Below are 25,682 nucleotides of genomic sequence, written 5' to 3'. Positions count from 1 at the left end.
AAAAAAGAAATTGAGAAAGGAGGAGCGAAGTAAAGAAATAAAAAGGCGGAAATAAAGAAAAGTTCGAGGCCTTGCACACGCCAAGCTTCACTTTTTGCCCATTTTCCGGATAGGGCAAGAACTCTTCATGATTTTTTAGGGCAACAAGAACCCTGTATAACAGTACATTAACATTGGATATTGCATGCGCATTTACGTGCGCGTGAATATCAAACATAAATCCAAATTATCTCTTGGTGCACCAATGAACATCTTTATTCAAAGCATTTGCATTCTTTTAGGAATACCACTTTATACCCATACAATGCAGGTATGTCCATGCTGTGCAAAACATGAGTAGAAGGCATAACAATCCAAAAACACCATGGGGTTTGTTTCATAGCTTTAATGAACTAACAGAGTTTTCTTCGTGTTATCGTTTCCTATAGAGCTAATGTGGTTGTGAACAAACTTGTTTCCATCTTGCTCATTTGGGTAACCATCGCCACCTTCGAAAATGGCCAGGAAGGGGGGGGGGCACTTTTCTCAGACTTGGGTTGAGTAGCCAGCCGAAATATAATTCTTACGCAGATGCGCCACCACTTGTAGAACTGGTACTGGTATAACCGGAGGTACCACTGTAGCTGGCACCGTAGCCCTGGGGTTGGGATGAGTAGCCACTGGGTTGCCCGTATCCACCGTAGTAGCCATACCCAGGGTAACCAGGGCCATATCCCCCACCGTATCCTCCATATCCGCCATATCCTCCATATCCTCCATATCCGCCATATCCACCATATCCGCCATATCCACCGTATCCACCATACCCGCCATATCCACCGTATCCGCCATATGGATAGCCCAATGGTGGGTAACCTTCATCAAGAAAGAAACAGAGAACCAAATGTCACAGCTTTGCCGCAAAGGCGAACAGCAGCATAACAGCAACAAATTCGAAGGTCACGTGAAGAATGACAAGCAGATCAAAACGTGTCCCGTGTTTCTCACGCACTAATGACGCACGAAACGTACTCACGGGTACACATGAACGGCGAATAAGCGTCTCCTTTGCTAATTAGCTGTGTCTGAAAGGCATGCTTTTTTTGCAAACGGAGACTGTGCAGCTGGGGCAGTGACATTGTGTGCCCGGTAACTACAACCATAGATTTTCCTAATATACAATAGAGGGAACTCTAGTGCTGCTGTCTATGGGAGCTGCAACGCACGGTGCTTCAGCGAGCATGGGTATGATAGGTATTACACAAATTTGTCTAGTTTTCATACTTTTGGCCTGCTTCTGGCTCCGTGTGTGTTCGTGTGGCTTGCAGCTTTTTTCTCGCGAAACAAAAACCAGCAAATGTCCAGCAATTGTACTTCACCACCTTGATTTTGGAACTTACCTTATCAAATAGGGTCACGGAGTTTAGAAGGGCTCGTTCTTTCCTTCAAAACAAAACCGAAACACAGCAACAAACGAAGGCACAAGTGCGATTAGACACCCGCAAGTACGAAGACTAGGCAAATCTGTATACTACCCATCATTTCCATGGTCGCTCAACAATCGCAGTGCCAGAGTCCCCTCTAGTTAATTTGAGAAAACTCTATGACTACAACAGTATCGTTTCGGTAAAACCCTAAGGCATTAGATTCTCCCTACCACGAGATAAGCGCGCGCACGCATGAACGTCAATCCCGCCCCCCTCCCGGTGGTGAAAGTACGCGTGGGAGATGAGAACGCGTGTCGCCGCGTCGTCATGATCTGGCGACGCGCGCTCATGGCGCCATCTCACAGGTAATGCTAAAACCAGATATTTTTTCCCGAGATGGCCATCGCCAGCGTTCAATGGTTGGTATAAATAGCTTGCCATTTCCCCATTGAAGGAGGTGCTCCTTCGTGGCTCACTGGCTAACACCTCGCACTCTCGAGCAAAAACGGGGAGGTTCGATTCCGCGTGCCGGACTCTTTTCCATGATTATTTTCCTTGATTGTGTTTTCTTATAAATAGATACGTATACATACACGGTGAATCACACCGCCACCGCCGACCTAATCCAGCTGAGAATATGCTCATATAGCTGCTATCCCAATAAAAACCTCCCATTGAACATTATTCTACTGAGCTTTTTATTCTATAGAGAAGTAATCGCGTCAACACGATGCATTTTGAAAGCATCAATATTGACATTGACACTGAAAGCATCGATATTGTGAAAACACGTCTAGCGACACACACACACACACACACACACACACACACACGCACACACACACACACACACACACACCACACACACACACACACACACACACACACACACACACACACACACACACACACACACACACACACACACACACACACACACACACACACACACACACACACACACACACACACAAATCGCAAAACTGTGTTTGCACTTTATCACCTGTAAAAAAGAAGCAATCAAGGAGCTTTCGCATCATATAGCTTTATCAGCGCGATGATGTAACTGCACACTATCACTTCACAACACTGGACGGGGACTTAAGAACGTGATCAGTGGCTGAGAGGAAACCTGGTGAAACAAAGCGCACACATATGGCATAATTAAAACAGAGAGAGAAAAATGTAGCTATGTTACATTTTATGCATTCTTTTAATTTCTGGGGAATCGCAAACAAGCAAGAGGTGTAGACACGTGATGCGCTAAGACATGCATGAAGTATAATCAGTGCCATTATTTTCTACTAAATGAAGCATTCAGCTTGCACGTTATACAAAGTGTAGGGTGTACAGCAGTTGTCGGTATTGACATTGCTCGGAAGGCCTCCGGGCTGCTTTTTTTCCATTGAAGTGGAAAGATATCTCTGGCGACGGCTTTTGCACCAGATAATTTTCTCACTCACTCACTCACCCACTCACTCACTCACTCACTCACTCACTCACTCATTCACTCACTCACTTATAGGTCTTCAATTATTAATATGGGCCATCCTGTAAATATTGGAGGATTGCGCTTTTCTTGTATATTGTCGAACTCTTTCCGCGTGGTTTCACCCTTCATGCAGTAATGTTATACTGAATGATAAGAAAATGCGTAGTGCAACGTTCTTTATTTATTTTTTTTTGAAATAGAGATTAACATAGTATGTAGAACTTATATATGCAGGTATATGGTGGAAGCTAATAGTGTATAAAAATGCCCTTGCGTCACGTAACCAGAAGTGCTGCGTCAGGAATGTGTAACAATATGTGCCTAGTGTTAGTGTCAAGCGGCACGTGAAATATACAGGGGTAAAATGTTTCACAAGTAAGCCTCACAATATGGTACAAGAAACAGGCCAAAATGTTAGAGGCCCATGGGCTTTGCGCTGTCCATGCTCGTTAAAAAGTCCCAGATGATCAAAATCATCTGGAACCCTCAACTACGAGTTCACCCGGAGTATTATATTACGGTGCAGCTTTTAATAATATTGTTGTTTTGGTACGTAATACATCAGATTTTGTCGCACTGTTATTAGCCAGAACAAAAACATACACTAAAAGTCATCATCATTATCCCGACTATGCAGGACAAAAGCCTTCCACCAGCCAAGTCGGTCCTGTGTTTGCTGCTGCCACTTCATATCCGCGAACTTCCTTATCTCATCTGCCCACCCAACTTTCTGTCTCTCCTCCGACCCCTTGCTTTCTCTTGGATTCCAGTCTGTGATCCCTAATGACCAGCGGATATCTTGCCTTCGCGCTTCGTGTCTTGCCCATGACCATTTTTTCTTATTTATTTCGATAAAGCATGATGCCCTTAGCACCCGTTTGTTCCCCGATGCATTCTGCTCAGTGCTTGTTGTTTGGGGCCATACCTATTGTTTTATTTCCAATGCTCGCTGTGTCGTCCTCAACCCAAGTTGAACCCTCTTTGTAATCTAGGTTTCTGATTCGTAGGTAAGCACCGGCAAGATGCAGACTTCATATATGTTTTTCTGGAGGGACAGTGGCCAACTACCAGTCATGATTTCAGAATGCTTTCCGAATGTGCTCCACTCCACGGCGGTGGTCAACGGCCTCCTAGGTGACCACCGCTGGTAACGCACTCCCCAGCCGGGAAATATTGGCAATCATAGCGCAGTATCTGGCCACTAGCTTCCCCATAACATATGCGCAGTAAAGTTGTATGTCCGTAAACAGGAGTCATCAGTTTGCGAAAAAGAGTGAAAAGCTAGTCTTACCATAGCCGTAGTCGCTTAGTCCTAGACCGGCATGGCCACCGAGGCGTGCTCCTAGGTGCCCTCCAATCGAAAAGGTCCCTCCCGGGTATCCTAATGGACCAACTCTATCGACGCCGGCATACAGCCTACTGCTTATTCCGCCCCTTGCACCCACGTCACTTCCGAGACGACGAGTTCTTGTGGCACTCGTCAGTGCGGCTGTTGACAAAACACACATGAAACAACAAATTTGAAAATACAGTACATTGAAAAAAAAACTGGGTGTTATCATTTTAGATACGAAATAATAAATGCACAGGGTGTGAAAGACAGAGACTGCCGTCGTTTTTTTTTATTACGAGGTTATTGGAACATAAGACATCACAAACCAGACGCTAACCTTGTAATATTTTGCTACATTGTCGGGAAAGTAAGTGATCGCCGAAATTCAGTGAATGCGCAGTTTTGTACCGCCATAGGAATGCAGAAACATGTTTGATGAATGAGGCTTGACATATAAATAATAGCGGTAGCGCATGCGTCAGCCCACGGTTGAATGCCTTGCTTAAAAAGGAAATTTGAAAGCAAAAAGGTAGCAACTACAAGCAAATAGTTAGTAACTGCAACGCTTGTTACCTTTCTTGAACCGTTACTAACCTTTCGAAACCTGTTTACTACCTACATTAGTAAAAAGTTACTATAGCTGCCACCATTACTTCTTTCTACCTGTTTACTACCTACGTTAGTAAACAGTGAGTAACTGGAATGAAAAAGGTAGTAACTGAAGCCTTTACCAACTTTCTTGCATGGTTACATGCCTTTTTGCTACCCGGCCATGAACTATATAATCTAAAATATTAGGGGATACTTATTCTAATAATCTACGAGAGAAATCATCTTGACGTATCATCTTTAAACGGAAAAACGACGCGTTAGATATCTATGGATAAAACAACAATTATTTCAAATTACGCAACAAAGTTATGTTAGCGTCATTCTGCTTTTATCAAAACGGAGAAATGAGTTGGAGTAACGTGTGTGCACCGCTGTAGGCGTCTCGTCACTGGATGGTGCGTCGATGCCTTCGGCCACGCGATCCCGTGGTCTGCACACCTATAGGCTCACGCCCCTACGTGACTCAGGGATCACTGTTTTTCGTTTAGGTTTGCCGATATTAGTTCGGCCTTTTTCTGGAAAGGGTACATGCTGACAAATTCGCCTTCATTTCAAGTAAGTGAATAGCCATGTATATATTACTCTTTATTGTAGAAATGGCCAAAGAACATGTGCTCCATGCCGAAGGCGAATAAATGTGGTGAAATAGAGTAAATTCAGCAGGCTACAAAGAAACAGTGAAGCTACATAATCTATTCCTTGTGAATTCCCTCGGTACGAAAAACAATGATTAGAGAAATATTATAAAATATAGAACGCTAAGAATTCGCATGAATGTTGGCGTAGCGTAATTAAGCTATAAACTGACATTGCCTTAAGTTTAATGAGCTAAGTTGGATATGTGGTTTACAAAATAAAGGCGAAATGTCTAATTTCATAGCCATGTTGGTCAGGGAACTGATAAGACATTTTAGCGCACGTAGACAGTGGTGTTGTACCCTTTGGTGTAGAGCTGCTTGGTTTTTTTGTTAGCAGTATTGCCATCGCTCTTTTTTTTATCATCTGTGACTTCTCCTTCTCCCTATTGGTCTGTTTCTGTATGGCTACAGTTGCGCTTGTGTTGGTGGAACTATTTGTCGGAAAACAAGTGATATTTTAATGGCAGAGCTCACGCAGGTTGCTGTTCGTTAGCGCTCAGTGCAATTGCAGACAGAGTTTGCTAATGATAAGTACAGCATCTAGTCTGGCTAAAAACTACTAAATAGTTCTTGCATGAGGTGTTTTTGTGAATGTTGACCTGTAGTAAAATAAAAAAAAAGTTGACTCATTGGCATTATAGGTAGGCGTACATAAGAGTCACTTAACGCAAAAGCTTGATTTTTATTTTGGCAAATATGCCATTGAAAGACGATAAAGACAGATGTCTCAGAGCAAGTAGCGGAAAACTGTACGGAAGGATGGTAGTGGAGACCTGCAGGCTGTACTACGTGCAGCAGAGACGGCGGATGCTATATTTCTTAGAATTTTATAGGACTTAAGAAAATACTGTTGGCGGAAATATTTAGCAAGCAATAAATATTGAAAAAGACATTCGTGAACTTCACGTTGCTTCATTGTTTACATAATAATCAAGATTATTTTTTACTCATGCAGTGGAGGAATAAAATAGTGCAATGCAGATACTTGTAGTCACTGCACCTCCAAACTTCCGTTATTAAGCGACGCTTTGAGGAACTCTCAAGCTATTCTTATGTTGACCGAATGTCATGCTTAACCTGGCAGCTTCCTCTGGTTCTTTCTTTTTTTCACAAGACTGATGCAGTTACCGTTATACTTCTCAGTCTTCAGAAAACAATGAATTAACTTTGGAAGTTTCGTGCTAGACCACTTTTACTGTCATATTGAGGGCAGCATGACCTTGTTGTGGCAGTAGTCATAGATGCCACGATATGAATTAACACACTGGGAAAGGTTAAATGAAATGTTAGAGGAATAAGAACCAGGATTTCGCTTAACAAACATTCGTAAAGCGTGTAAATGGAATGAAAAGAGGTCATTGGGAGTGGTTTGTTAGTCTAGTGACAAAGTACGGCTGCAAAACTCACCAGTTGAAAGAAGGCAAACAACAATGAAAGCTTTCATTGTGCGGCTTTCTTCAGTGTGCGGTCCTCTAGAAACAGATGATCTCCGACCGAGAGTGACCGAATTCAGAGCATTGCGCTCGCTTTTATCGCAAAGTCGACGACAGCAAATCTCTTCGATGCAATGCGGTAACGTACGTGGTTCGTTTTTCTGTCAGCGAACACAAGGTACTTGTCAAGACACAAGAACAATAGCGAGAACAATTCTGTTCAGAATGGCCTGATAAGGCAGTAACGTAAAGAAAAAGAGATCAAGAAGCCAAAATAGCAGCCTCTGTTTTGTCACATTGACCCCCCAAGAAGAAATTCTGGCAAATCTGCCGTATTCAGGGAGTTAAGCTTTTTCCAAGCAATCAAAAAATATCCCCCTATGTTGTTTTCATTTTCAATTTTTTGTTTTAAACCAATCTTTACGAGCATAATTCACGTCATTGTGTAAGTTAAGTAGTTGTTCGAATTGTGGGCTGACCAGGCGCGTCGACTACACTAGAGCCAAAAGGGTAGCTCGTGGTACAACGTGACGTAAACGATCACCAGAGGGCTCTGACAACAGGGTTATGCGAAAGAAGTGACCGATGCATCGCGATGAAGTGCGTGCCATAAATAGCTGTCATTGGCGCATTCGTGCGGAATGAAGCAATGCTATTGCTTGCTTTATTTTTAAATGTATATCAGGAGAGGTTGTTGCTAATACTGGCTACACATATGGCTACTCCTCTAGCTGGTGTCAGTGGTGCTGGGTACTCCTCCCTTGCGCAATAGTTGTCGCAGAGTAGAAACCAAATACAAGGCTATAAAGAGATTCACAGTAAAACTCTTCCACACTATGTCCTAGTTTTTCAATAAGAAAATTCGTCCATGCATCACAAAAGGGGACAAAACAATGTATGCTCGCAATTGAAATATTCACACATAACACAATGGTTTGCTAGAATGTTGTGATAACTGATAAAACGTTTCTTGGAAATTGACTTGTCGGTGCGTGACTGCAACAGCAACACTTATGTTTTCACAAAGAATGCTCCACAAAAGGTACATCAATCACGAAGTGAAGTGTACCAGCAAACAATACCACGAGTAAAGTTATATCATATTTATTACATTTGTGAAATTTTTTATTCCTCTCCAAGTTGCACTACGGAGGTTTATTGATCGTAACAGTACATATGTATCCTAATGTTGCTTATACTAATGTTTATTGCATTGTTATGAAAAACTGATAACCAGCACTGGAACGACAATTCACGCTACCTCAGAATGACGCCGGTATAGGGTCTTTTTCCGAAACAAGAGTTAGACACTGGTGGCACACCGTGCTAAAGTACTTCATCACCACACTTGATACCGGCTTGAATAGCCACTTCTATCAATTCTTGCAAGTAGGGATTTTCAATGACCGACAGCGTCTACGATGCCGGTACCAGCTTTCCATGATACAGGCCCCTTTCCTCATTTTATATCGCGGCGAAATTTCCAGTCTATTTTTGCTGTTACTGGCATTAAAAGACGTGTAGGACATACCTGTATTTCATGTGCATGGTATCCGGTGTGGCACAAGTGGCTGAAAGAAATGGTTTCATAAAGTACAGGAAGCTGATTGTGGCAAAGTAAACTGAGAGAGTGGTAGGAACTATAGAAAAAAATATTTTACGACGTTTTCTTTTTTGTATTAATTTGGTGTATTATGATTTTGTTGTGAACCAATTTTGAAATTACAGAATTTTATATTTATCTCTTGTTTGGAAGGAGGAAGATTGTTTTTGAACATAATATAAAAGAACGGTTGTTTTTATTGACCCATTTTCACTTTTTATTGGGTATCCGGTGCCTTGCTTTTCGCAGCCTTTCTAACATGTTCGCAAATACACTGAGCGTAAAAAACTGTGTTATTACCGATTGCACATTTTAAGCAGTGGAGATCTGTAAGTTTTTGGGAACGGCAGAAAGTGTGAACAGGAATTTTCATCATCATGAACCAATACGCGCTCGTTTTGTCCTCTTCAACTTATGCTATGCTCCCGAACACCTGCGCCTATTTGTTCAATGCGTTATGCAATAACTGCAGTGGCCCAGCTGGTTACTAGAGTAAAAACCACGTAACATAACAATAATAATCCCAGCTTTGCCGCAAAGGTGAACCAATGACCACAATAGAAACGAATCGGAAGGTCACGCGCAGAATGGAAAGCAGATAGAAACGTGCCCCGCGTTTCTCACGCACAAGTTAAGCACGAAACGTGCTCACAGATGCAGATGCACGTAAATAAGCGTCTCAGTTGCTACTTAGCTGTGTCCGAAAAGCGGGCAATTTTCGCAAACGGAGACTGCAATGATTGCAGTGACCATTGTGCGCCCAGTAACTACAACAGAATCATTCCACGTAAAGCTCGAAGCCAGCCAAGACATACGAGCCTCCCTCCTCCCCACGGCGAGATAACTGCGCGCGAGGGGGCGTCGCTGAACTCCTCTAAGCGGGTCAAAGTTCGCGGGGGAGTACGCCGCGCGTCGCGACATCGCGCACTCTTTGCGCCACCTTGCTGGTATTGATGATAACGCGATAGTTGCTCCCGGAATGCCCGCCAGCAGCGGTAAGTGATAGATATAAATAGCTTGTCGTTTGAACGTTGAAAGAAGTGCTCCTTAGTGACTCAGTGGTTAACGCCTCACACTCACGTTCGAGAAGACCCAAGTTCGACCGTGCAATAGAAAATTTTTCTGGGTTTTTCTCTTTCTTGCATTTTCATATATGTAGATATGTTTACATACTGGGTAAGTGAGGTCGACGCCGACACCAGCGTCAAAATACAGCCGAGAGTGCCCATATTATTGCAATATTAATTATTGGCGTTTAATGTCGCAGAACAACGTAGGAAGTACGCCACAGTGGAGGGCTCAGGAAGCATCGATTATCTGGGGTTTTCTAACGCGCACCTGACTGTAAATACAATCATGGTAAAAATTTGGGGGATCGACCCTTAAGCTTCATCTTTAAGAGTTGAACGTGATAGCGAAATCCGGCCTATAGTGCGCCCTTCAACCGCCAGGTGCATACTTATTATAATGTTTTGTTGCGTACACACACACACACACACACACACACACACACACACACACACACACACACACACACACACACACACACACACACACACACACACACACACACACACACACACACACACACACACACACACACACACACACACACACACACACACACACGCACGCACGCACGCACGCACATAGTAGATTGTACCAGCGCACGCGCGCAAATGGTACACACAGGTTTTTGATCTAAAGCAAGAGTCGCAGGGCCCCAAGGTACAAGCCATGCGCTCACCATCTCGGAGGCCATGTAGAGTCTCACAATGCCTCACAGATGGCACTACATTATCTAGCATTTGTTGTTTGCTTGATCAAGGCCTCTGGAGAGGCATGATATATTTTGCACTAGATGGACATATTTATTTAGATTAACATATTTTTAGAGCTGTTTGAAAGTTCCTGTGTGTTTTGAGTGGTGATGGCTGCAATATACCGGCCTTTTTTGACGTAGTTTGAGGTCTCCTAAATGTGCCTACAAATCGCCAAATGGGATCGTTTTCGTCGTGACACCTGTCGAACAAAATGCGTTAAGGTGCCCTGAAACACTTTTTTCAAGTAACCATGAAATGAATTCACTAGAAGAGCCTATTGCTTTGCGAACTCAGCGCCGCAAACATTTAAAGAAGCCGTTCAGTGCGAGTGGAGTTACGAAGGTTTATCGCGTGCTGCCATAGCATTCTCTCTTCTCTTGTCCCGACGAAATTGGTGGAAGGTAAGCAGGAAGGGGTGGCAGGGGCAGAGCGACGCCTACTAAATTTCAAGGCCGAAAGGCTGCCGCAGGGACGTCAGAGAATGGGGGGCCCAGTTGCCCAACTGAGCATGCTCAGTAAGACTTTTTTTCCACATCTTGTATTCGGCCCAAACAAGCCGCAGCAGCTGCGAGAGCGGGAGCGCTGGTTCTCCTAAAACGTGAACGAAACGCAGGCTTTCCGCCGCGTTCGCGGCGTAACTGCGCCCCCACCCTCTGACGTCACTGCGGCAGCCTTTCGGACTTGAAATTTAGTCGGCGTTGGGCAGAGAAACTACGTCACCCGCGCCTAGTGACCTTGAGCACTTATTTGAATGCGCAGCCTTTTCAGTGTGATTGCGCGCGCACGCATGGCAAGTGGCGGCCTCCTACGGCGATCCCTGTAACAATTTTTTTTCGCTCACGGACGATTTTTCATCACAACCAACGGGGCCGACGCCGATGGCAGAATTTCTGTGACACGAGTTCTCTAACGCTATCGCGGTAAAACTTTGAAGACCATGGGCTTGTGCAGCAATTCCAGTCAGCCTACTTGTTTGCAGCTTTCAACAATAGCTCCCTTCTACGGTGCGTGCACCAGAAGACAAGAAAAAAAAAACGCTAGGTGCCACTTTTGCAGCTGCCATGGAAGCGCTGATTAAGTGTTTATATTGTTTGGTTCAGTTTCCTAAATTCGAAGTATTTGATAATATTACCCGCCAGCTTCAGCGAAGATAAATATATTAGGCCTATGGTAATCGTGTAATAGCTGAGCCCAATAGTAATGCAGTGAGAAACATACTTGACCCTAATTAGGGCAAGTTCAATGCCTAATGTTGGTAGTGAGGTCGAGGTTTACAAATCTTGCCAAGCCACACCAAAAACAGGCTAATTAGTAATAATTTAAGCTAACCACAAACTGTTTTCGTTAGCTTATTAGACCCAGGATAGGATTAGACATGCCAGTTATGCTAGCTAGCTTATTTAAGCTAATTAATCTTATTAGCTTTAAATAAAATACCCTACTGGAATGGTTTTGATTCGGTGCTGCTCTCTGATGAGTAATCGATACCAGATCAATAACGTTCGATAAGCGTGGGGTTGAAGTGAGGTGTACGAAAGAGATAGTGTGAACGTTTTGAGCAGCCGTGTCAGTATGCACGTATCCAGTGACCTAAGAAAACTTAGAAAAGCTTAGTGAAGCCAGGACTATAGCTAGGTGCCCACCAGCTTTGCAGGGAACCTTTGCCACTTAATGCAAGATGCCCCATTTTTTTTGTCAATATAGCAAATTGCACAGTGCTTCCATAAAGTCAGCAGGAGTGGCACCTTGCGCATTCTCTGGCGTTCCAGTGCGAGCGAACGGGAAGCTAGTCGGCGATATGATGCAGGAACACAAGGACGCGCATGCCTTGTGCGCGCTGTCGAGCTTCACAGGAAGCCGTCAAAAGACTGCTTTAGAACTTTCAAGCATGGTCAAGTTATATCGGTCGTGGAAGTTGGAATGAAAAGTGGTCGAAAAGCTATTACCACAGACTTTGATGATTGATTGATTGATATATATGGGGTTTTTAACGTCCCACAACCACCATCTGATTACAAAAGACGCCGTAGTGGAGGGCTTTGAATATTTCGACCACCTGGGGTCCTTAAACTCAGACTTCGACACACACCATACGATTGAAGCGTTACTATATGTGAGGAGGGAAATAATAAAGAAAACTGAAAACTCAAGAGAATTTGTTGGTAATAGTTATAATTTTATATATGCAATGTAAACTATAAATTTACTTTACGGTCTATTTGGCACTTGGCTAAATGGCTGATTGTCTTACTTTTTGATCGATCAACATAAGTGGAGGGCGTATGCAGGCAGTCGTCTTCTACCTCAGCTTGTGTTTAGTTTGGTGCATTGCTGGGTGAAAGAAGCATCTTTCCTTTTTGCTTGGGGCTCGTGCATGCCTTTCGTAGTTTATTTGATTTTGTGCTGTTTACTTGCGTGACATTTCTCAGCAGAAATAGCTCACGGAATGCTTAGATAATTGCTCCTGTGATTGCCGACTGCCTTCACTGGCAGACGGCTGGCTTGCCCACGCCTTTCGTGACGATGAATGCGAAAAGCTGAGCAAAAATAATTAATTATTAATAATAAATTAATGAAAAAATATATAAATAAAACAATTAAAAAGATGCTGTGCTCCGATGTTTCTAAACTGCCTTTCTTAAAGCTCCTCTCTCAGTGCAGTGGTTTTGTACGATCGGGCATTGTGAGTTTTCAAAGTATTGGTCCATGATGTCACAATTTATTCATCTGCAAAGTTTTGGTGTATGTTGCAAGTACACCATTTGGCTAAGAAAACTACCTTGGTGCCCCAGACTTCCTTGTTGGTACTTCTCTCTCGCACGTAATGAATGAGCTACAAAGGCGCAATACAATCACCATCAAACGGCATATAAAAAGTCAGCAATGAAGAAAAGTTTCAATTTCTCGACTTGTTGGGCAAGAGCACAATGTCACTACCGGTTGTGAGATGATATTTTACTTTTTATGTTTCGTTTGCTGTTAGTTGTCTCTTTCTTGCGTAGATGAAGCTAGTGAAAAGAGCCGCCAGGTACTAGATACATGTGCTTCTATAGTAGTTACGCTACCAGCTGACACATACATTTCCTTCGAGTGCGAACTAAGACAGGGACAAAGGGGGAGGGAATGACACCATTGATAGCAACTGCAAGCTTTATTGGGCAAGATCAAACATACATACCTGGGTCATGACACCCGCTGCATTTGCGCACTGTCCTAGGAGAAATATTCGGCACTACCATGTATACCGTATAATTACTGCTAACCCACTTTCTTTAGGAAGCACACTGTGCTGAAAGTCGTCAATGACAGTTGATTGCTGCGAAACGATCCCTTTCGCAAGCCGAGGTGATGCGCACCCGCAGCAACAGCCAAGACCGCCCCTCCCCTCCTACTCGATAACTCGATGTCAGAAGTGGCGCCATTCCATATCTTTATAGGGCTCTTGGCCGAGCGCTTCCATATTGTAGCTCAAATCGAGCGCGATGATGCATGGTTGAAGAATCTATTGCTGCAGAAAACGTTTCTGAGGGAAATTGGTTGAGAAGCACCCGGAGCTGATATGACTGGGGGAAATAGCACCCACATCTACAGAGGATGTGTTAGACTGTCTCTTTACTTAAGCAGAGGACACATGTAGAGGCGTGCACCAAATGCATTTGACACTTTGGCTACACAGGCAATGAAGTAAAAAAAGGTACTAAGTGGTCTAAGCAAGGGTAAGGATGAGTGGTTGAGATCTTCAAATAAATAATAAAAGAACTACATGTTCATGACCTGCCACTAGAGTAGCCCTCATGCAGGAAAATGAGAAAAGATAGATTTAGATATGTCATTGGGACGGAAAGCGAGCCGTCGCGTTGGATCCCATTATTTGGATCACGTATTGAAACGACGTATTGAAGTTAAAAAGCAAGAAGGCTATAAATCGCAAGTGCTTGACGTTCAACGCGCCGCGCGTTCACCGACATAAAAAAGTAGGGTATCCGACAAACTTCTCTGGAATAATTAATGCTCAGAATTTGTCACCACGCAAAAAATGATTGTGATAGTGACTACAATTGATGCTTAAATCCCAGAAACATTGATTCCCGGCACAGCCACGTATTACACTCATTTTAATTGTGATTATTTTTAGCCGTTTTCAAAAGAGTTACGCAAGGCGCGTGAAGCGAGTAGCAGCTTTGCAACAATGCAATGAGCTTATCACTCTGCGTGAAATGATTTCTAAAGCTAGTAAATTCTGTTTCAATCCAAGTAATCCTGACTCACTGTGAATTTTCACCTTTTCCTCAAAGTCTCTTGCCATCAAGCATTTCAATAGAAACGCCAATGTTCTTTTTCCACGCTTGGCCACTTCTGGCTACTTTTACTGATATTTGTTCTAGTTGGATACTTTTCAGCTAGTTTTTCAATTGTCAGCCAATATTTTATTTTCTACCTGGCAACCTAGAGTACAGCTCTATCACCAAGTTGGCATTCATGCTCGTCAAAGGTAATCTTCTCGACAAAAGTAGAACAGCTCCGCATGAAAGGTTGAGGCAGAATGTTACCAACAAAGAGCTTTCTCCAGCGGAGGCCTTCACAGCCAAAACGTTTTTTCGTATGTACACTTTCGGGCCTGAAGATATCTTCAAATGAATAGGTTATACTAGCACGTAAAACAGATGGTGGGAGCTAGTCTTCTAAATATATTATTTCAAACAATATAGCATCAGAATGAAGGATGTTTTCCGCAGTTTTTTATGTATTTACTTCTTCGATAGTGCTGTTTTGAAACTAATTTTCAACCCTCCCGAGTAAATTTGAGAGTATCGGAGTTGGCGATTGTTCACTCTTCCTCGGACTCAACGAAATCCAACCTAATGGGCGCAGAAAATGTTGTGCAGCAACTAAATCGCAATTAGTGTCTCCTTCAGCTGCCAATACGACTCTCTGAACTTGCCATAGATAGTCTTGCTTCTTCACAAAATTTTGATGATATTAAGTTAACACGATTCATAGCTTTTGGGGAGCCATTCACGAACTCAGAGCATGTTAAAGATTTTCCTGCTGTCCTCACCGAAGCCTGGTTGTGTTGCACGAACATGCTGACAAATAATTAGACGAAATAATAGGTGGAATGAGAGACTGATCAGAATATTTAAGCTGTAAGTAACTGGTTTTTTTAGGAAACATTTGTGAAGCATATATCCTGAGAAACAGAAGCGCTGTGACACGAGGACAATAAAACTGGGGCTGTTCATGCCAACAGTCGAAAGAATTCGATGAACGATGAATAATTGAAGGAGCATAATTATTGGGTTTTACGTCGAAAAAGCCTGACACGATTATGAACAAGAAAAGCTTCAATTTTATGATGCTGTTTATGATTCTATTCTACGTTATTGGTTGATTCCCGACGAAGGATTATTGCGTTCGAAGCTTCGCGCCAGCTTTTATAGCAAGGAGATGACGATAGTGAACTATTCTCTATCATTTGTTTGGACTATTGTATGGTGCGAGCGAAGAACAGGTGGTCACCATACGGTTGAATATTTACGTTGTTAGAAACAAGTGCAGCGTTATTCTATGCAGAAGTGCCTGCAAGGGCCATCAGGTAAAAAATATAGAAAAACAGTAACATTGATGTCTGTTTTCCCACTTGGAAACTTCAAAGAGAATCCGGGAAATGTTTTAGACATTTCGGGATTAAACCTAGGCACTCACGTAAAAATGAAGTTTAGTTTCCGGAAAGCCCAGATAGAAGTTCATGTTATTTTTTATTTACCAATCAGACGTGTTCTGTGGTTTTTCTTAGAAAAATAGTATATTCCACAACTGCATGGCACGCGCACGTTGCTCTTGTTTCATAGACGCAGCCTTTGGCACTGTAAACTCATAATAACCATTATTTTGTTCATACCATAAGGTATAACAGTTAATGTCCGAGCCTATGTAAATAACAGCTTTTCTTTTTGGCTAAAAATTCCATCAGTGGGACCCTGCACGCAATTTGTACGTTATTGTGATCCCTAAGGCTGGAACAGGGAGTGATAAAGTAAGCCTAAGGTATAATTACAACAACCTTAAAATGTATTACCAACATTGAACTCAGAAATTTCGCAAGAGGGGGCGTGTTGACAAGACTTGTCTCTTGCACGGTAACTGCTCGGTACTTGCAAGATGTGGCTGCTGAATGTCGGCAAAACTCATGCGTTCAAAGAGGCATCGCCTAGCAGAGTTTATGCGAGATTTCGTGTAACGATCTAAGCGCCTATAGCTCAAGCAGGGATTGTTGTTTTGTGCAAAAAATAGAACAATCACGTAAACGTTGTTACATGTTTATTATGCAGCGTTTTACAATTCTTGTAGTTTATTTCGCCTGATAAGTGTAAATAAAGGCAATAACAAAATTTAAAACACGTTTGCGTGAACCTCAATGGACTGATTTCTATGTATGGTACTAATACTTGTGAGGCACAAATACTCGAACGTTTGCAGCATAATCTGGAACAGAAAAACAAACAATTCAGTTAGTGCGGGACAGTGTCATACCCAAGAGTTATACTCTATCTACCAACTACATGAAGCGTAGTGCATCATGATATTTGAAGTACCCACAAGGCAGACTTTATATAACAAACGAAATTATGTGCGCATCAATAAAACATAATAAGTAATAAAATAACTTGCACAATTGAAAGTATAAATAATTACAGAATAATGAAATAAATGAGTAAATCAATAAATAGGTGAGTTTCTTTTTACTGCGCAAAATCACGAAAGGACAACCAAAAGTAATATCAAGGCTACCACACATTGCCAGTGTTACTTGTAGTTTTTATTCAAAATGTAATAATTATCAGATAACTGGAAATGATAGTGCAAAAAAAAAACAGTTTGCCGCTGGTGATCAGCGAGCCACGAACCTTTGCACGACGCCTCCGACGCGCTACTGGTAGCGAACATTGCCTCGTCTTTGAGTATTTACGTACAGCAAGAAGTTCGAGTGCTAGCCAGCAGCACTCGTTTTCAAAGCATGGAATATGAAGACTTTTTTTTTCACATCCCCGTCTTGTAGCACGCAAATTTTGTGAGACAGTGCATTACCAAAATGTCATTGCAGGCTATCAGAAGGTATGAAAGCTACGGGGGTCCCGACTCTGGTTCTAAAATTAACTAATATAGGGAAATTGACCGATTGAGGGTTCCAGTGTTAGACACAACCACAGGAAGAAACCGATACTCTATTCCCACATGTGGCAGATTTTTTTGTCATTTCACGTTTTCCATGCATTCTAATGTTATTACCTTTCAGCTGAATGCTACGAATAGGGCACCGTATGCTTTAACGAGAGACCTTATGTGTTTACTTAATAGAGTTGCGTATCACACTGCATGTACTATGCAAAGACGTATAGTGTCAAGTCAATTTGCGACTTCCTTTTTATATGTAGGTATATCACAATTATTTACTGCTATTGAAGACCTGCTAATAATGTTCATCTCGAAAAAAAACTTTATGCAACGAAACATTAAAAACAAGAATCAACTAGCAATATGCGAGGAAATGTGCATGAGCACGCAGGTGCTATAGTGTTTTTATACTGTTGTCCGCTTAGCTAGCGCAGTAAAAATTTTTTAAAAATGAATTCCCACCAAAATAAAAAAATAGCGTTTTTCCAAAGAAATGATACACAGTTATGACGCCATGTATGCTTTTAACGATTTGAATAAATGATGACATCCTATGGCTATTGTAATGCCCTTCGCACCCCGGTGTCTTGGTAGCAACGATGCGCGGCTACTGAACCCTAAATTGTGAGTTCATCCTTGGTAGCGGCGGTCGCATTTCGATGCAAACGAAATGCTACTGTGTGATGCTACTGTGCGATGCCAGCGCACGACAGAGAACTGCAGAGTTTCGACATTTCTGGACGCCTACTGCGTCTCATAATCATGTTATGGTTTGAGAACGTAAAAGCCCGGAAATAATAATAATAATAATAATAATAATAATAATAATAATAATAATAATAATAATAATAATAATAATAATAATAATACTAATAATAATAATAATAATAATAATAATAATAATAATAATAATAATAATAATAATAATAATAATAATAATAATAATAATAATAATAATAATAATAATAATAATAATAATAATAATAATAATAATAATTATTATTATTATTGTGGCCAACTAGATTGATTATGGCGCTGACACCACCACAGACATAATATAAAATATGGCTTTCTAAGATAATATTCAAAGAATTACAGCAGGGTTTGACGATGCTTACATGATTAAGGACCTCTAGTGACCTTGACATGGTATTGGTGAGGAAATTTAAATGACCCTGAAGGGGTAACACTGCGAAGAGATTTAAAAAGAAAAATAGGAAATGTTAGCCCTATTATTCTTGTTATGAAGGCTACATTTGTATTTTGTTTCATTTCTTTGAGTGATATCGAGAAGCCCTTGTGCAGGTATTTCGCCGGAATAGCTATAAAGTCGGAGACTCCAAAGAGAACACTATGAAGTTCCAGCTTTTGGTCTGGTATTGTGCTTCCTCAATAGGGAGTTTTCGAACGGGCACCCTAAATTTTTGGGGCCCCGAAGCCTTTTGCGTATGCGCGCTTTGGGTCAAGCACGAGTAAAGAGTTTTCGAATACGGTCTGTGGTGTTTTAAATGCTCCCCCCCCCCACACACCCCTCTACACCCCCCCTCTTATCATCGGTTGTGGCAGAGAGCCGTCACTTCAGTGGGTTTCGGCAAGTTTGTCTCCCGAAAAGCCATTGGGGCAGACATTGGGGCTACCGCTAAATTCGAGAAATAGCTTTACCAACGCAAACCTTAAAGCCTGTTTGGGTTTCTCCTTGACGCTATCTCTTCGGGGCCTTAAAACAATTGGGGCCCCTTTTTGTAAACGCCTTATCATAAAACCATCCAATTCGACTCAGTTTAGCCTTCGGCAATAGTGTAATAAAAAGTTAGTTTCAGTACCAGCTATTATGACTGCTTTGTGTGTTACTACTGTTTGTTGATATCCTAGAAGGCTTCCACTAGTGCATTTTACCGTTATGCAAGAGAATCAAGCAATGGTGAATGATTACATCTCCGCAAAATCACAATTCAGGGGTCAATAACTTCGTATAATTATCAGGCTTCATTGGCCATACTTTATATCGTAGCAGACTGCTTGGTAAGGAGCATGTACTGAATTTGTAATAACTCGTTGAGAATAAGTGCTACATATTAGAAGACTAGGGCATGACAAAACATGGTTCAGAATGTTGACCATAACATCCATACTTGTATTCTGTAGACCCTAGTGTAGAGCTTCCCGTGAGCCTCGTACTAATAATTTATGAGACGAGAATTTACAAAGTTTTCGACTGGCTGCAGAACTTGCCCGCCTTTTCGCGTCGCGTCAAAAGAAGCTTAGCCTCCAAGCACAGCTGGCACGACACACTGGTAGTCCCTGGTGAAGGTACGCTTAATAATAACAATGTGCTCTGACAGCCTTACATGGTTTTTCTTTGATGTTGGTTGGTTAGGTTATTTGACCTGTGCATTCCAACATGGCCGAAGAATAATAGTTAATGAACATAATTAAAAATGGCAGTTGTTAGGTTAACATTACCCAGCTAGCAAGTTTTTGTAGCTTGCACGCCTAATGCCTACGCAGACATCGATCTTCACGGGGTTCTCATGCTTTGCTTACATTCAAGTTTTCGATAAAACGAGAACACTTGGTTGAAAGTAATTTCAACAGCCGAACAGAGCGTAAAACTGTAAGACACAGAGTGCACAGCGCTCTTTACACTCTGTCTGTGTTTATTTACAGTTTTACGCACTGCTAAATGCTTTAAAATAAACCACCTGGGCCAGAAAGCAACCACCTTTGAAAGTAGAGGTTTCGTCCCTACGCCAGCAGCAAGAGCTGGACAGGTGCAGGCAGCGTTGCAGCAACCACATGGCAAAAGGGAGTCGAAGCAATGTTTTATAGCGGTGCGACTCTGGAGAGGCAGTGCCATCTCTTGTAGAAAAGTGGAAATTGGGGATGTATATCGCACGTTTCCCTTCCCGCCTATGTGCTGCTGCTCGCTTCTGTACTCGTATACAGAGCACGTGTTGTGCTTTGTTGTCACCTCGCAATGTACCTCACAATGTCACTCACACATGTACCTCACACATGTACCTCACAATGTCACCTCACCTGCAGCGCGGCAGCACGAAGATCTCTGAGCTGGACAAGATTTTCCAAGAAAAGAATCTAACGAAAGAAATGAAGCTTGTTAATCACGTTTATGATGGGCTACACACAATAAAAGACGACGAGGTCCAGAGTCACTGCGAAATGCATTTATTTGGTCCGTGACAATACAATATGGGACGTATGCCTCAAGGTAAGGCTCACTCAGTCGGCATGAAGCCACTTACTCTATAAATGTGCTGCGTGGACGTTTATAAAAATCGTGTAATTGTTATTTTCATGTGGTATTCAGAGGTAGCAGCCGTACTGTCTTGTGCAAACTTTGATACGTGATGGAAATAAATAAAAATTGGCAGATCTCACGTACAGTGGGAATCGATGATATGCGAAGCACGAATGAAAATAGTTGAAATGTCACTTTAAAATCAGCACATAATTACGAGGTGGAGGTAAATGACGCCGTACATGACTTCCGTGTCATCATTATCATGAATATATGTGTCATTTACCTTCGTCATCTATTCACGTCTCGTGATACCAAATTTAGTATATGAGGAGCTAGCGAAACGGCCGCGAGCACGCTATCAGCGTGATATGTTGTCATGTTCTTACATGAGAAGTGTTTCAGGATTATAATGTTTGCACCAGTCAAATATTTCGTCATTAATTGATGTCACGTAACACCAAATTTGGTGTATGTGGAGCTAGCGAAACGACCGCGAGCGCATCATGAAGAGCCCATTATACTCCGATGTAGCGTTGACGCGCGCGCACGCTGGGCACAGCGACGCTACGTCAGCAAAACGCGAGCAATCTATAGTCCGACGCCTGGCGCGAAATGTGACATGCTGCATTTCGCGCCGATGCGTTACACAGACAACACTGTGTCTCCCTTTTTTCGTTATGAATGGACGCTCGACGCACTAAAACTCGCATGCGTCATAGCAATGCAGCGCGGCGCGCACCTGCGAGTATATGACAGGACCGGCGCCTCGCATGGCAACGCCGACGTCACGTGACGAAATGAACGCTGGCGAGCATGGGCACCGCGTCACGTCGAAATGTATTGCGCCTTGACATTGGCATGTAGTCATGTTCTCACATGACAAGCATCTCATGATTATCATGTTTGCACCAGTCCCATGCCTTCATCCATTGGCGTCACGTAAAACGAAATTTTGCATATATGAAGCTAGCGAAACAGCTGCGAGCGCATCATGCGTGTAGCATGTAGTCATGTTGTTAATGACAAGCATGTCGTGATTATCATGTTTGGATGTGTCATTTACCTATGTCGTCCGTTCACGTCGCGTAATAACGAGTTTGGTACACGTGAAGCTAGCGAAATAGCCACGAGCGCATCTTGAGCGTAGCATGTAGGTATGTTGTTACATGACACACATCTCACGTTCATCATGTTTGCATCAGTATCACACATTCGTCATCCATTCACGCCACGTAGTACCAAATTTTGTATGTGACGCTAGCGAAACAGCCACCAGCGCATCATGAGCGTGGCATGTCGTCATGTTGTAACATGACACGCATGTCATGATTTTCATGTTAGGGTCTGTCGCTTGTGTTCGCCATGCAATAATGTCCTACCTTACCAGTTTCGCAACATGCCATGTGAACGAAACCACCGCAAGAGCGACAGGGCCATGAAATGTAAATTATGACATTCATGACATACATGTCATGATTTTGACGAGTCAGATATGTTCTTCATACAATCATGTTTTGCCATACCAAGTTTGGTTTTGATACCAATATTGAAACGGCCACGAGAGCTAAAAGTCGTAGGCGGCTAGATAGATAGATAGATAGATAGATAGATAGATAGATAGATAGATAGATAGATAGATACGCTCAATGTCACCGAAGTTCACTGAGAAATGCTTCGCATTTGAAACAACAGCACGCACACTACTGGTGTGCGTGCTCTTCTGATAATACATCACTGTGTTGGCAGTGAGAGTGCGGCATTTTGTTCGATATGAAAGACACGCAATTTCGCATTGCAAACGTTTAGGGGGTGAGCTCCTTAGGCTGTGTTCTGTCCATCCTCCGTTGGTGTATGTAGCCACCAGTGGCACATACCCGTCCAGAGTGGGTATGGGCCATAGTAGATGCGAGATGGGAGATGGCGGTACTTGAAGTGTTCACTGAATAGACGCACGGACGGACTCATGGACGGTCGGATGGACAGACGGACTAGCAGACGGACGGACAGATGGACGGACGCACGGAGTGGATATGTGCCACAGGGGATGCGAGATGCGAGAGGGCGGTACTTCACTAGATGGACGCACGAACGGATGGACACACAGACTAGTAGAAGGCGGACGAACAGATGGACGGACGCGCGTACGGATGGACACACGAACCGACGGACAGACGAATGAACGGACTCACGGACGGACGCACAGACAGATGGATGGACGCATGGATGGAGGCACGGATGGTGGCGCGGATGAACCGAAGCAAGAACGAACGTAATGACATACGCATGAACGGTATGACGGACGCATCGCTCCACTCATCATCATTCACTCCGTGGATATGCTGCGATTTTTATTGTTTGTACTTCAAAGAAATAAAATCGTTAGATAACTTCACGCTGGGGATTTGGTAATGCGCGTGTGTTACAGCCCAAAAAAGTGTTGCGTAGAGCCTATAAAGAAATCTTATGCTGAGCATGTGGTGTTGCAGTTTTGCATAATTTTATTGTCATTCGAAATTGCATGACGCAAATTAATAAATTAATAAATTAATATGTAAGAGGAGAGGAGTAGCCGGAGCGCGACACATACCTCTTCTTAGACACATTTAATAATAAAAACAGCAATCTGCCTAGGGATATAAAGCACAAAAAATCTTGCAGCCTCTCTACCAGATGCATCGGTGAACTTCTCTACCTTCCTAACATTTTTTTCTTCTTCTTCTCAACAAATCTGCAAATGCATCTGACATATCCGTTGAACGAAAACACCTGAAGTTGAATGCATTGTGCATGAGTGAACAAAAACCACTGGAGAGGTTACTGAACTCTGTTGCTACAGTTAGGGGCATTTATTGAAGCACCGCTAATACAAGCACCGCTAATACAAGCTATAGCATCTCACACATGATATGTGCGCTGCAACCACGAGAGTAACCAAAAACCGAAGTTCTTTCTCGAATAATGCCAGGGGTCTTCATTAATAAAAGTACCTGTTAATTTTCAAATCATTCTTGCTTCCTTTATTTCTTGCTGACAGAGTATGGTTGCGGCATATGACGGTGCACTCATTAGGTTTGGGGGGCCACGGATTTCTTTCGCAGGGAGTGTGGGATGGCCGCAGGATCTCATCCTCTCAGTTTAACAGGCTTAGCTAGGGGGCAGCTGAAGAAACAAATATTCTTTTCTGTATAAGTACATCCACAAGAAAACGAAATATTAAATCAACACCCGTTTGAGACAGACAGAAAGGCAGGCAAAATACAGTGAAGAATTCATGGAAAGGTCAAGGTCTTCCGAGACACAGTGCTTTCTGAGCTTCTTAGGCTGATGGTACGTAATATAAAGGGAAGATTGTAGCTCCATGAAAGCTTTTCAGAAAGTTTGTGAAATTATTTTAGCTGGAATGGTACCGCCAAATCAGAACTGGCAGAGCTTTCGAAGCTGATTAATAAGTGTGAGGTATCCCATGTAAGAAAGTATAACATGGCGGGAATCGAACATGCTCTAAAAAACGGAGGAAGCGTCAAAGCGGTGAAGAAGAAACTTGAGATAGGGAGAAACCAGACGTATGCACTAAAGGGTAAGCAAGGCAAACCAACTACCGGTATGGCCAGGAAAGTCGAAGTAGCAGCGGAGTTTTACAGAGATCTGTAAAACTCCTCCACACAGGCCGGAGCAATCACGACCACTATGTAAGAAGTCGCAGTACCCCAGATGACATCCAACCAGTAATGACAGAAGAAGTCAGCAAAGCCTTCAAGGGAATGCAAAGAGACAAAGCTACTGGTGAGGGTCAGTTAACATCATAACTGCCGAGAGATGGACGACACATTGTGTTAGAAAAACTGGTAACCATGTTTACGATGTGTTTCCGGGTGGGGAGGGTACCTGATTTTTGGAAGAATGCTAACATAATCTTAATTCATGAGAAAGGGGACGACAAGAACTTGAAGATTTACAGGCCATTGAGCTTGCTCTCTGTCGTATACTAGCTATTTACAAAGAATATTGCTACCAGAAATATAACGTCACCATTCAAACAACCAAATAATTAAGCAGGATTCTGAACAGGCTATATATATCAACAATCGACCACATACATACTATAAATCAGGGGGTAGAGAATAGCTCAGAATACACCACACCACTCTACATAGCCTTCATAGCTTACGAAAAGGCATTTGATTGAGTGCATATATCAGCAGTCATGCAAACACTGCGGAATCAGGGCATCAACAAGGCATATATAATCATTCTGGAAAAAAAAAAGTCTACAGAGGATCAACTGCCACCATAGTGCTCCATAAAGAAAGCGGCAGAATACTAATGAAGAAGGGTGTGAGGTAAGGGGACACGTTCTACGTAATCTTCTGTAAGCACGTGCTTACAGAAGATTTCAGAGGCCAATCTAGGAAAAGTTAAATATATGAGTTAATGGAGAGTACCTTAGTCACCTGCGCTTCGCCGATGACATTGCATCGCTGAGTAACTCAGGGGGTGAACTGCAATTCGTAATAGCTGAACTAGACAAGCAGAGCAGAAAGGTATCTTAAATTAATAAGCAGAAAACGAAAGTAATGTACAACATCGGAACAGAACAGCGCTTAGTGACGGGCAGCAGTGCACTCGAAGTGTAAGAGAGAGAGAGAGAGAGAGAGATAAATAGAGAGGAAATGCAGGGAGGTTAACCAAGCTTGGCTCGGTTGGCTACCCTACACTTGGGGGGGGAGGGAGAATAATAGAAAATAAAGAGATAGAAAAGAAAGAGATAGAAAAGAAGCTGATAAAGAATCAGAAGGATGAATGTTCAGCTCGAGACCACACAGCGCGGTCTCACGCTGTTCTTTCACAGGCGTTCTTGAAGTCTAGTATTTCTTAAGAAGTACAAGAGGGCTTTCGTGGCTTTG

At 42.6% G+C, this 25,682-nt stretch overlaps 1 protein-coding gene across 1 annotated transcript; it reads right to left on the bottom strand.

The window, feature by feature from the left end:
- Nucleotides 1-370: 370 nt before the first annotated feature.
- LOC142817864 (uncharacterized) lies at nt 371-7,046 on the bottom strand. The gene is made up of 3 exons (XM_075895750.1): nt 6,889-7,046; nt 4,190-4,387; nt 371-855 (listed from the first exon to the last, which is right to left on the bottom strand). The coding sequence occupies exons 1-3, from the start codon at nt 6,923-6,925 to the stop codon at nt 563-565; spliced, it is 528 nt and encodes a 175-aa protein (XP_075751865.1). The 5' UTR covers nt 6,926-7,046; the 3' UTR covers nt 371-562.
- Nucleotides 7,047-25,682: the final 18,636 nt, after the last annotated feature.

The sequence above is a fragment of the Rhipicephalus microplus genome, chromosome 5 (assembly GCF_043290135.1).
Source record: "Rhipicephalus microplus isolate Deutch F79 chromosome 5, USDA_Rmic, whole genome shotgun sequence".
In the NCBI taxonomy this organism is placed as follows: domain Eukaryota; kingdom Metazoa; phylum Arthropoda; class Arachnida; order Ixodida; family Ixodidae; genus Rhipicephalus; species Rhipicephalus microplus.
Note: the sequence above shows the minus strand (reverse complement) of the source record. Positions and strands in the feature narration are given on the sequence as shown.